Consider the following 14,177-nt stretch of genomic DNA (forward strand, 5'->3'; position numbering starts at 1 on the left):
CACAGTCTGAGTGATTGTCTTTGTGCATTTAAATGAGTTTTGTTTAAAGAGTTAGAGGAGAGAGGGGGGGGGCAGTGTGTCAGTGATCATCAGAGCAGCTCAGGCAGAATAAAGCACAGTCACTCTGGTAATAACAGGTGACAGGAGCAGACGAGAGCGGAGCAGTGACGAAAAACACAAGTCTAATGGACTAATAGATTATGTTGAGTTGATTGGATTAAATCTTACCATAAAATAAAACACACAAGATTTTATATGGATATTCACAAAATATGGAAGAGAAGAAAACACAACCGGAGTCAATCCAACATGAGACAATGAAATGTCAAGAAATAAAACAAACTTATGTAACGCAATAGATAAAACTGATAAAACCCCTAAAAGTTAGTTTTCATTATTCCAGAGTGTTCCTGAACACCTCCATACATCTGCTTCAGCAGAAGTAATTGTCATGTATATTATTTATATTATACAGTAACATTATACTATACTTTTATTATATTTGACTATTTTATGGTTTTACAAATTTAATATTTTTATTGTTTTCTCATGGTTGTGTACTTATATGAGCTTTTATGTAATTTTAGAGAAATACAGTACATATTCACCATATGAGCTTATCTATTATTATTTTATTTATTTATAACAACTGTTTATTTGTAAATCGATTCATGAGCGATGTAGTTTTGTCACATTCTAAAATGTGTTGCTGGTCTCTGCTCAGTTTTCTTTGGATAACACTGAATGTTAAAGTGTGATTTAAATAAAATGAATAACATTTATTATCCAAATATATTATAACACTTATCTCCCACCTACATTTGGTTCTGCTGCTTTACACCCTGGAAGAAGCAGGATTATTAATCTCCACTGTGTATTAAACCTCTGCTGGATTCTGGTTTGCACAAACACCTATAAATAGTCTGGCACATGGCCAGTTACTGTCTGCATTCATACATATGTTCTGCAGCTCAATACTTAAACCTCTCAGCAGTTTTGATCCATTTTAATGATTCAAAACCACACAGACTTCAATAAATTATATTTATTCGAATGGAAAATCTTACTCATCATCTCATTTTGTACAAGAGGCGCATGTTGCTTCTTCAACTGCAGTGAATCCCTGTTTGAATCGCAGCCGTATGATTCTGTCACTTGTATTATTGACTTTATATCTGTCTGTTCATAAATGTCAGACAGATCGAAGCGCGGAGGAGGATTCATTATTCCACAGAGCAGTTGAAATGGATTACATAAAGTGGAGTGGGCTGGTCACACCCACTCAGGACGGACAGGGAGGTGTAAGCCTCTTTGTGTTTGTGTGTCATAAACTAAGAATGGAAACGGGTCAAAGTCAGGAACAGGCAGGTTTTCAGTCTGATTCTCTGCTGCCTCATGTTGTAACGTGGGATAACAGCACACTACCGAGATGTTATAGTGGTATTTTGTAATAACATATTACAGAACAGTTCATTTAGCTTAAGCTACGAGCTTAGAGGGGGTAATCTTCTCTGTCAGCTTCAGCTGCTTCATGTTAGTCGGTCTCTGTAGATGTATCAGTATATTTTAAAGGGACGATCCGTAATAATTGAAATCAGATTGATTGTGCTATTGTTTGTCTAAATAACTTATTTTCAGTTAGTTAGTATTAATCTCCTAATTCTGTCTGATTTCTATTAAGATCCATGAATTTATTAATTTATTAAAGAAAGTGAAAGAAAATTCTGGATCCATCTGTCCAGATCAACATTTTTGCCTTTATAAAAAGATTTTTATTTTTTATTTTGTATTTTTTCTTGACCTACATCTCATCCTTCTACCAAGTTTCAGGGGAATGTATTCAGTAGTTTTACTTGTAATCTCCCTAACGTACAAACAAACTTACAATCCAACAAATCATTTAAACAGACAGGGGTCACAACAATTTCCTTGGTGAAGGTAACAAGACAAAAGTCGACCTTATACCACGACATTAAATGACAATAAGCAGCAGCTACACCCTTCCCATTCATGATAGTACAGTTCAAGTGTTGGGAGTGTGGCAGAGTATAACAACAGTTAGGAATGAATCAAAGTTCAGTTCTCCCTCTGCCAACGTCTACAACCAGCTCTTTGGTCTTAGCCACACTGATCACTGTCGCTTGACACCCAGTCCTGAAGCCTCCTGGTCTAAGGTCTTCCTGTCCTATAGTCTGTGATCCATGTTGTCATGCTGGAGCTGCCTGCATCTCCAACAACATCCTCTCCTGCACAAATTGTCATGAAGGTGCTCCAGAAATCAAAGAACAGAATGTCCAAAGTGCCACCTGCTCGGTCCAGGTTTGCAGGGTGTCCACTAAGGAGCTCACCTGGGGTCTAACATGTTCCTGGACCAGCCTCTCCATGATCTCCATAATCTGGGAGGTCAGGGACATTGGTCTGTCGTCATTTAAGGCAGATGGGCTGATTTATTTAGGGACTGGGACCAAGCAAAAGTTTTTTCCAATCTCAGAAACTCTTCTCAGCCACAGGCTCAGGTTTAACAGGTGCTGGAGAACATGCGCAGAGCTGGCTGCCACAGATTTTAGAGCTCGAGCACTGATTCAGTTTGGATTGATCCACCTTCCCCTGATGCACATGCTGCTGCTCCCTCCTGACCAGGGACCAGGCGGTCCTGAAGAGTCTGAGCTGGGGATCAGGGTGCTGTTGTTGGCTAGTGGGGGGGTTGCAGCGTCTTGGGGGATGGGTGACCGAGATGGGTGGTTGTGGATGCTGAGTCCAACCTATTGAAAAACGGGTTCTAATTCATCACTCATTAGCTTCTTCTTCTTGTTGAGCAGTTCTTTCAGCTCCCTGGTAATGCAGCGTTTGTTACTGGGGAAGCAGTGACCTCCCTTATTGTTCGACAAAATATTTTCTGATGGGGTCGTTCACTGGGTGCTCTCCCCCTCATCAGGCTTCAGAGGTGGGTGGATTTTTGTGGAGGCCTGAGCAAATATTATAACGAATAATTCCATTTCGAATCTTTCAACATTTTTCAAGAGTTGCTGCATATTTCATTGTGTTCATTAAATTAACATTGGAGCATGTTCAGGGTGCAGTTGTGAGGCCCTGGTGAAGTTCATTTAATTTAGCTCAGGCTACGTCCGTACCATTTCAGTTTAAAGACAGCATCGTCAAAACAAAATCTCTGTCTTCATGAGCACATGAGTTTTAATCCCCATCCATAGGAACACGCCTGAAAACATATATCACGTGACCCCTCACAAACTCGTGTCACATGCATGCATGTCGGTGTCAACAAGAGGAATTACGTCATCATAAAATGCAGAACTTATCTTTACAGCATCTGTAAGCAAAGACAACAGGGTCACGTTTGTCAGTGATTGTCCATATTACGTTCAACACTGGTAGCTGAGTCTAATGCTGCTCCGCAATTTTCAAACTAAAACGGCGCCGGCAGCTTTTCCAAACTTCTCCCTTTCAGCGGCTTTAAATCTCAAGGAGCAGTGTGGACGCCAGGCGTGTTCTCTGCAGGGGCTTCAAATGAAAATGCAGTGGTGTGGATGTAGCCAAAGAGTTCAACTATACTTTATCTGCTTGTTAATCTAATTGTGGATGATTTCATTTATTCACATCATTGTATTAAGTACCTCATTAAAACTAATGGTAATAAAACTCCTAAATAGTAAAACCAGGAGAGAACTCATGATGAGAAGTAGTTTAAATCTAGCAGCAGGTCTGACATTCTCTGACTGACCTTCGACCTGTGGATCAGCTGACTCATTTGACACAAGGGGAAATCTATCCTGTTAACACAACGTCACACACACTGACCTGCAGTGTGTTTGCACTGTTCCTTATCTAATCACACACACACACACACAAAGTGTTCAGTGCCTTGCTCAGGGTCATGGCAGCAGGTCAGAGCTTTCACGTCTCCACCGTCTCTAATGTATCAACTGTCTGTCGCTGCCCACAGACGGCAGCTTCTGTGGACGTGTTGTGTAATGCTGCTGTTGATTGGTCAGCTGACTGTCAAACAGGAAGAGAAAGTGAGCTGGCTGACACACACACACACACACACACAAACGCACCATGGCAATAAGGAGGCGGGCCTGTCAGATTACAGAAAGTAGATCAGAAGACAACAAAAACTTCTCTAGCAGCTGCAGCTACAATCTGCCGACACAAACACATTTGTATGTGTTTACACTTGTAATAATCTATTTTTTAAACCTTTATTATTTATATGAAGAAATATAAAACTATAGAAAATGATTTCTTCTCTTTCTCATTTTTTGCACCTAAATAAAACAGCCCCAGTCCTTCGACAAAGTGAGAAGAAAAATAATTTCCAAAAGTGTTTTATTTAAATTAGTTTCCAAAGAGTCTTCTCAAAGACGTAGAAGAGCACATACACACACACACACGCAGGTGTGGATCACTGGTGAGGGGGCATCCGTCCAACAACAAGTTCAGACAGTTACTGTATGAACGACAGTTAGAAAGATCACTGACACACCCACAAGCTGACTTTAATGCTGAACTAGTTGCTGGAATCTGTGAGAGAGTGAGACAGTGAGTTTGAATAAAGTTAAATATTGTTCTTCTCCTTCACACTACACGGCCAAAGGTTTGCAGACAGATGAACTTCTGAGAGTTGGACATATGATTGCAGAATTATAAATGTTAACCTGTCACTAACTTTAATACTGAAATACTGCACTTTACTGCGTACTGCAAGTTCTATTTTATTTGTGGTGCGTTTAATACTTTGTATCAGACACTGACTGAAACAAGATGGAGAAAAATCTGAGCTGGGGATGTCGTGGCTTATTGTCGGTGTCTAAAATCCAAAGTCACCGGGTGACCCATTATTTTCAGTCTTCTGATAAACAAATCTTGTCATATCACACATAATGTAATGTTATAAACTGAGATTTTAAACTGTGGAATAGTTCCTGATACATTTTAGATTACTGAGCCTCTTAACTGGCAAATTAAAATTACTCATATCTGAAATTGAGCCACTGAAGCCAATCAAAATGCCTCCAACATTGTTTTATCTTCAATTCATAATTCAAATACCTGAGACTTACTTGGTTTATTCTGTATGCTCACATAAGAAAAGTTACTTTTCATTACCAGTATTCATTTTTGATCAATTTGATTATTCTATATTCTATGTTTTTAATAACAACAGGACAGAGTATAATGAATGTTGTTGACTATGTTGGAAGTCCAGTTATTCACATTATTATTTATTATATTTTAATTATCTATTTCAAGTTTAAAGACTGATTTCTGCTCCTGAGTGAAGGTTGTAGTTTAAATGTCTTCTTCATGAGCAGAATATAATAAATCTAACGCTAAACACTGAGGGCAGAACCACAGGAACCAAACAAGGAGAATTTCTGGAGAATTTTTCTGACCAGAAGGAAAAGTGAGGTCTTGTTTACTTGTGACTAAAACTCATAAAGAATCTCATGTCGTCTGGAAACCTTTGAGACTGTGACTCTCTACTTATCCGCAGAATTGTCGTAACGATTCATCTTTCTAAGTTTCCTCACAGGAAGGAAATATTGTCAGAAAACTAATTGCAAACCAAAACATGGAAAAAATATTATCGTGTTCCAGAAAAGAGGGAAAACAAACTGAACCACTGGGTTGTTGTACTTCTACCAAAACTTTTAACCAATCAGAAACTTCAATAGTTGTGGTTCTGTACACAACCAAAGAACCATGGACCAAACCACCATTCCCTCAGTGTGTGTGTGTGTGTGTGTGTCTGTGTGTGTCTGTGTGTGTGTGTGTGTGTGTGTGTGTGTGGAAGGAATAGATGAAGTGAAGGAGGGAGGAAGGGGAAAGGAGTTGGAGTTGGATGGTGAAGTGAGCTTGGAGTGGAAAAGTACAGCAGTCTGCTCTGGAGGTGGAGATTTCTCTGTTGAGTACACAACCCGGCCAATCAGAGCGCAGAAAAACACATTGATTGACAGCAGAGTTCAGCACCGTGACAAACCAACAGTGAGGCTCCAGCTCTGAACTCTGCCTCCACACCGACTCCAGTCTTATGACAGTTTATTCCCTGAGGACGTCTAAAGGGAATAAAGTTTGAGCGTCTGAACAGATTCAGTCGAACTGTAAAGATGTTTCCAAAGTTTATAAAGTTTGTACATTTACAGATCAACATTATTACAAGTGTGTGTGTGTGTGTGTGTGTGTGTGTGTGCCCAAAATATCTCTCACCATTTCTCTGATAGGAATTAGTTTTCTAACATAATTGCACTGCACAACCAAACTTGTTTTATATGTAAATGCATGTGTATATATTTTTATTTTAATGGTATTTGTATTTGAAGATGAGTCAAACATTATGATCAGCTGACGGAAGATCCACCAATAAATGAGGGCCGTGTAATTACTGGAGTTTCTTTGGCTGCACTGAGACGAATGACACAACGATTGCAATGTTTACAAAATACATATAGTTTTATTTTCTTACCTTTATTCTAAGTATTGATCTTCTTACATAAGACAAACACACACAGACACACAACGTGTTAAACACACACTGTGATAAACTGGCCTCCAGACCTCATGTGAACAGTGTGTCAGACGACCAGTGTGAGTGTGTGATCTGTTTCCTACTGCTCCACTGACCTGACACACACACACACACACACACACACACACACACACACACACACAGAGGAGCCCAGTTAAAGGGCCGAGGGAGGGAGTTGTTATTCTGGTAGCATGAGCTCAACTTATCTCTGTTGGAGCAGTGTGGTGGTGAATGTGTCACAGGATTGACATAATATTACTCTCACCCTAAACTTCTCAGTGGATATGTCCTCGTAAAGTCAAAACGTCCTCACAAAGTCAGAATGTCCTCACAAAGATGGCACTGAACCAACCCAGGCCCTCAGAACTATAGACACACACACACACACACACACACACACACACACACACACACTGTGTATTAATGACAGTGACCTGGACGAGCGTTACCTGTAACATACCAGAGAGAATTCTAACAGACTGGTTGTGTGTTTCATTTCATCCATTTTCTGAAGCCTGATATGTGACTGCTGATGGTTTCAGCTGGTAAAGGTCACAGCGCCTCCTGCTGGTTGGAGCTTCACACTTATTCTGTCCATCTACTTCACAAAGGATCTGCTGCGGTCCTCAATTATATGTGAATATAAAAACGAATTCAGTGAGTGGCCCTGGTATAATCTATGGAACATGCAGTGAACCAGCATAAATGACCTAATCACCTGAAACCAGAAAACCTACAATATTCAACCCCAAAGTCCCAAATTAAGACGAAAAAGTCCAGGTTCAAGTCTCGTGTCACAAACAAGAAGAAACAAATCCTGTTTCAAGATCAAGTCCAGAGTCTAAACCAACAAGTGAACACAACTAATCAAAAAACAAGTCGAAGGTCAGTAAAAACAAGAACTGAGACAAGTCCCAGTCCTACCATGAACGAGTGCAGCTCATAGGGCCCCTGAAAAAAAATACGTTTAAATGATCTAGATCCAGATTTAAAGTCTGGAGTTACACATTCTTGTGCCAAATTACAAACAGTGATAAATATCCTCATCCCTTTAACATGTCCGTTTCTTTCATCCAGGTCAATTCATTATTCTCTCAGAAAAAAATTTAATAAATTAAAATTCTGGATTCCACACCAGAATTCACCAGAGTACTTTTCTGAAACATGTTTCCACCAAGTTCTGTGGTAACTTGTCCAGTAGTTTTTCCCGATTCAGTGAATTTAAATGTAGTTTCATTAGAGGGCCTCAGAGATTTACTTTACAAATTATCTTTATATTTCTCTTGTTATGCTCTCTCTCTCTCTCTCTCTCTCTCTCTATATATATATATATATATATATATATTTATACACTGATAGTTTAAACAATAATCATTAATTTGGCAAATTTAATAAAAGGTCTCATGTGCAGACATCAGTGTATCATAAATTAAAGTTACTGCAGCAAAGACAGATGCAAAGTAATTGCATTGAACTGTCTCATCATTAGCTGTAAATGTTTTATCATGAAGTATAAACTGTGTTACAGTAACAGTGCTGCAGTACATGTACAGTTAATATCCAGCTGTGAGTAAAATGTTTCTGCAGTAAAATCTACAACACACACAACACAACCGATGGAGTGTAGGTCACGTATAACTCGTACTGGGTGTGTATGTGCTCCGAGCGTACACAACAGACAAGTGAAACAGGAAACTGCAGCTTCTGATTGGCTGAGACTCAAACACACGGATCCGACAAATTTCACAAGAGCACAGAGACGCTGAGCTCCTCCTTCAACACAGGCCCTCTGTCTTTTTCCTTCCTGTCGTCACCTTCCAGAGGAGAAAACTGTGTTCAGTCTCAACATGTACTGTGATACTCTGATCCAGGAGCAGCTCTGCCCACAGCGACTCTTTCAAACGTCCAACTCAAACTGAAATCTGTCTTTTTACACGACACTTCTTCATTTTCCATAGAGTTGACTCAGAGTGACAGAGTCTCTCCGTCATTAACAGGGAAACATTTGATTCGGGGACTGAGACGATTCCTGAGTACATGATACATTTAATGAGTGTGTGGTCAGTGTGGGGGCGGCACGGTGGTGTGGTGGTTAGCAGTGTCGTATCACAGCAAGACGAGCAGGACTTTTTCTGTGTGGAGTTTGTTCCCCCTGTGGTTTCGTACTCCGACTTCCTCCCACAGTCCAAAAACATCTCCATGTACTACAAGGCCACTTACAGTCGAGCTCATCCCTCCACCAAGGCCCAACTGTCTCCGAGTGAAACATTCACCACATCCACATTTTTATTTGGATCTGCACAAACTTGCAAACACTCATAGAAACATGTGTTTCTCCTTTTTTTATTAATATTGGATGGAATGAAGAATAACTTCCTAACTTTCCGAGATCGTCTTTTTTTTTTTTTCCCCTTCTCTGTTTAAGTTTGGTTGTGACCTTGAGCCGAAGTGGAAAAACTCACAGAGGCTGATAAACACACACCTGCTCAGCAGCCACACATGAACACGAGCACACTCTGTTCAAATAATAAAATCAAGTCCTCTGTTTTTAAATGTGCAGAAAATATTTGGCTGATCTGGTGACGCAAAAACTAAGACGTTAGTAATTCTCAAATAAAGCCTGTCCCTCAGTCAAGCATTTGAAGAAGTGGGGACCAGATTAATGTCCTCACTTTGTCCTGAACTTCTCAAACTTTCCAGAATGTCCTCACTTTCTACACTTTCAAAAATACAAATACAATATTTACGGCATGAACAAATGTCATCACGTTTGACAAAGTTCTGTACTTTATTGTAAAAGGTGTGAACTTGGTGCAGTTATTCATGAGTGGTAAAATGACAGTTAACGCTCAGACGCCCCCTTCTGGTGAATCAGTGTCATATAAAACTGAGGCCTGATGTTTGATGTCAGTCACATCTGCATCAGTGAACACAACGAGAAGATAAATACATTTTGAATTAGCTTTTATATATTAAAGAAATCCTGTAAATACTAACGTGAAAAGAAATAGAAAAAAGGTGGAAAACTTTTCATTTGAATTGAGAGAACTTTAACATATTTTTCATATTAGATTAAGTAAAAACTGGTTGTTCCCTCAGTGGACGGGAATCTTTTCAAATGCAAAGTAAACTTTTTAAATTCAGACAGTGAACTTTTTATAAATTGTGGGTAATTTAATGAATGAATGAATGATTTTTTCTGCAGACTATTATTTGTTTCTCATTAGAAGAACCGTAAGGAAACCCAAAAGCCTGTTTTCCTTAGTGATTTTTTTATTACTTGTGTATGTTTGTGACTTTATATTCAATTAAATACAAAATTTGACAACCTGGACTCTGTGGTTTGAATATTTCCCTTGGTATGAACATTGTGCAGCTTCAGTGAAGAGCTGGAACAACTTCATACACAATTTGAAATGTTTGGTACCATAAGGAGACATTCAGTCGTCAGGAGGCAAAGAAGATAAAATAACTTTAATAAACACCGAATGAACCAGTTCCCCTCAGATCAGATCAGGCTACAAAATCATAATTTGTTCTTTGTGTTGTCAGAAGAGAAAAAACAAAAACCAGATTTAACAAAACTTCGCTGTCAGACATAATGAAATAGTCTCTGTGGTCATTAATTAAGGTTTGTAGTAAATCATGTTTTAAAATTCATCACTGATGCAGCTTCTAACAGAACAAAAACATTTTCTTCCTTTCGTGTCATAACCAATGTGAACGTATCCTTACAGTTACTTTGTGACTCAGCGTTTCTTCTGTGGAGCAGATGATGGATCCTGTTTCTTTCTGTAAACGTCTCGTCACGTCTGAATAAAGCTGTAACGATCGGAGCTCTTATTCTGAATGACATGAAGTCGCTTCAACGGCAGAAATGTAAAAACTGTTTTTATCTTATCAGTCCACTCTCCTGTTCTCTGTCTGTCTCTGCATCGTTGCTCCTGTTTTTCTCCTCCTCCTCTTTCTCCCTCTCCTCTTGTCTCTTCTGCTCCTCCTCCAGCTCCTGCTGTTCTTGGATGTAGGCCTTCTTCAGTTTCTCCTCCACGTCCTCAGGAATCTCCACCTCCATCAGATTCTCCATCCCCGTCTCCGGCTCGTCACCTATCAGCACCTGGAGGGAGGAAAGAAGAAAGGTTTGCAATCACAACTAAAATTCTACTATTTGGAGTTTTCTCTGTATTAAGTGAATTCATCATTACAATAAAATCACAACGAGATATTTTCGAGTTCACGTATACGACACTAAATATCTTCCCAGTGTGATTACATCATTCCTACCTGGATCAGCTTTTCAGCAGTTGCTGCGATGTGAACATCCTTCTCCCACCTGTGATACTCTCTCATGATCGGATAAACGTTCTTTTCTTTTAGTGTTTGTCGACCATCTTTGGTTGCAGTCAGCTGCACGAGAGACAAACAAGCTCAACGTGAAACCACAAGTTTATACATAGTGTGTGTGTGTGTGTGTGTGTGTGTGTGTGTACCAGTAACAGTGTTTCCAGCAGCATCTTTCTGATGTCAGGGTCTTCGTCTCTTTTCTTGTCCTCTGGCAGATACTGCAGGTCCACAGGTAAACCTGAGCATCACATCAATATAAATAAATGTATTGTTACCTCTCTCTCTCTCTCCCTCTCTCACACATTGATAGATCTTATTTATACCAGCACGTAAAAACTACAAGCAGAAACCTGTGTGACACTGAGTTGACAAGTTTAACAATAGAGAGACATTCTGACCTTCATTGTCTTCCTCTGACAGCTCCTCTGGACCGGCCAGCGGCAGCAGGAGGAAGGGCAGGATGTCCACAGCATCACTCAGCAACCACTCATGACGGCCTGGACACAGTGAGGACGTACCGGACACAGTGAGGACGTACTGGACACAGTGAGGACGTACCGGACACAGTGAGGACGTACCGGACACAGTGAGAATGTACTGGACACAGTGAGGACGTACCGGACCCAGTGAGGACGTACCGGACACAGTGAGGACGTACCGGACACAGTGAGGACGGACTGGACACAGTGAGGACGGACTGGACACATCTAACGAGTGTTTTAGTGTGGTGATGTCATTATGTTAAATCTTGTGCTGCAGCCCGTCTCCTCGTGACGACTTGTGTCTGGTTTAACTCTGATTGTGTGAGTACGTGTCTAAGTGTGAATGTGTGTCTCACCATGGTCAAAGCAACAGTTGCGCAGAGTTCCTATGACTCCTCCTCTTCTAATCACTGACGTCTGGTGCTGAGTGAAGGGCAACAACCTCTGGAATACACACCTGCAATGCACACGCACACATGGATAAACACACACACACACACAGATTGTTACAACATGTCATATGTGATAACGCACATATGACCACAGTCCTCATCCTGCAGTGTCTTCCGTCACCTGTCCTTGTCCAGGATGTAGTTTCTGGTCTCAGGCAGCTGTGTCAGGTTGGACAGCAGAGGACCCAGGTAGTGGAGATTTGCCTTCTTGTTGTAACCTTCAGTGCAGAAGATCTCCACCAGTTTAGTCAGATCAACTTCTTCCTGCAGGACCTGAAACAGCACAGACACGTTATATCTCATGAATGTGGGAACCAGCCACTGCCCCCCCCCCCACCAAAAACCTCTTCCCATTCCAGGTAAGCTGGAACTGCAGTGACTCACCGTGAACAGAGTCTTGCAGGTCTTCTCATGACGGGTCAGGTTGGACAGGATCTTGCAGATCTGATCCGAGAACCAGTACTCTGGATCCAGAAGGTTCTTTAATAACACCGGAAGAACTTTAACATCTTCCACCAAAACCTGTGTGAGACACAACAATGAACACACACACACACACACACACACACACTTTTTGTTTTGTTTTATTTGCCATTTACAGAAAAGTGTGTGAATAATTATTCATTTTAAACCTCACCTTGTGCAGAGTCTCATCTGCAGACAGGTTGATGAAGATGTGGTAACAGTCCTTCGCTATGGCAATAGAAGGGTCAGAGGTCAACGCAAAGAGAGCAACAAGTAAATCAGGTTTAGAGCGGAGGAAGCGGCAGCCATCCCTAAAAAAACACACACACACACACATAAGGAACAGAACAGCAATAGATTCAAATGTTACACTTAATTCAAAACCATTTTAAATGTCGCCGAGCCAAGTAGAAGTTTCTTTTCAAGGTTGTTTTTTGTAGAGATATAAAGTGAAGTTGTTTCAGTGAGATATGATTCTATAGTTTCATGTTTGTCTTAATAGTTAACAGCTGTACCTGGATCAGAGTCTTCAAAAGCACGTTGACTTGAATAACTTTCATAAGCAAAAAAAGACAACAAGTGGTTTATAACCCATAATAGTGTAATTGAGAGCGGATTTAAGTCTGTGATTAAGTGCTCATTTATTTCATGTTACTGCAAATGTGTTATACTAAAGTGATGTTCATTAATAGACAGCAGCCTCTCTGATAGGAGTTAAAAACATCCATTAACACTTACAAGTTGTTTATATACATGTTATACATTTCAACATAATGACATGATTATTAGAAATGCACGTTTACATAATGAATGGCATCATGTCGGCCTACCTGTCTCCTGACAGTCCCAGGATGTACTCTGTGGTGTGACCTTTGACATCGGGACGAGTGTCGGGGCTCAGGAAGGAGAGCAGCTCCGCAGCCTCCGAGTCACTCAGCATCTTCCCACTGAGTGTGAACAGTAACACAAACTTCAGGGTTAGTATGAGGTGTCATTTGTTCGTTAATTACCATGTTTACACTGAAATAAATGAGCTTAACGAGTCACACTGTCAATACACTGGAGAGCAAACATGAGAAATGAAGATACAGTAAAAAAAAACCTTCTGTTTACTGAGGCTAAATTCTGACTCTTGTTTATTTATGAGAATTCAACAACGTGTTCGATGACGTTCTTCTTCAGCAGCTTCATTTAAAATGTCACGTCTTAGTTTAATGTAAACAATCCGTCCGTGTAACAAACCCGTTAGCTAAACTCTGTCCCACATGCTAATGTTCAGGATGGACGATGAGCTATAAACACATTTTACCTTTCGCTGACTAAAGCACGAGTCTGCTTCTCATGTCTCTGCGGTTCCTCTTGTGTACGTGTAGTTTTTATTCTTCTACATGCGAACGATCACAGTCCACATGTGGACGCTGCGGCTCAGCTTCCGGCTCCTCTTCTTCTCTCGGGTCGCAGCAGCTGGACGGTCGCGGCTGCGTGTTGCTGCCCCCTGTGGTCGTGTGTGGACGCTCCATGTTTCTGAACCTCTGGAGTATTTCTGGTATTTTCTGGTACACGGGTTTATGGAGTATTTATATGACGTATTTGGAGTATTCGAGTATTTCGAGAACATCTCATTTTCGAGTATTTAGTTAAGACTCAGGAAAGCAGACTGTTTATTTTATACATCTTCATTCTATATGAGAAACACAAATGTAAATAGACATTAACTTTTATTTCATTTTTTAAAATTCTTTGTATTTGTTTTTTTATTTTTATCATATGTATTCTACTTTTTATAATTATTTAATTATAATTATTTATTTTACTGAGTATTATTTTTTTAATTCTCCCACACATTTTTATTCTTTGTCTTTATTTTTAAGTGGTCTGGATCAAACTGGT

At 40.1% G+C, this 14,177-nt stretch overlaps 1 protein-coding gene across 1 annotated transcript; it reads right to left on the reverse strand.

Annotated features, from left to right (window-relative positions):
* Positions 1–10,002: 10,002 nt before the first annotated feature.
* Positions 10,003–13,749, reverse strand: hgh1 (HGH1 homolog (S. cerevisiae)). The gene is made up of 10 exons (XM_020096490.2): positions 13,597–13,749; positions 13,118–13,234; positions 12,460–12,598; positions 12,207–12,344; positions 11,944–12,095; positions 11,727–11,827; positions 11,287–11,385; positions 11,035–11,126; positions 10,829–10,951; positions 10,003–10,661 (listed from the first exon to the last, which is right to left on the reverse strand). Exons 2-10 carry the CDS (start codon positions 13,225–13,227, stop codon positions 10,440–10,442), a joined length of 1,176 nt encoding a protein of 391 aa, XP_019952049.2. The 5' UTR covers positions 13,228–13,234; positions 13,597–13,749; the 3' UTR covers positions 10,003–10,439.
* Between the last annotated feature and the right edge of the window lie 428 nt (positions 13,750–14,177).

Source organism: Paralichthys olivaceus, chromosome 2 (assembly GCF_024713975.1).
Source record: "Paralichthys olivaceus isolate ysfri-2021 chromosome 2, ASM2471397v2, whole genome shotgun sequence".
Classification (NCBI taxonomy): domain Eukaryota; kingdom Metazoa; phylum Chordata; class Actinopteri; order Pleuronectiformes; family Paralichthyidae; genus Paralichthys; species Paralichthys olivaceus.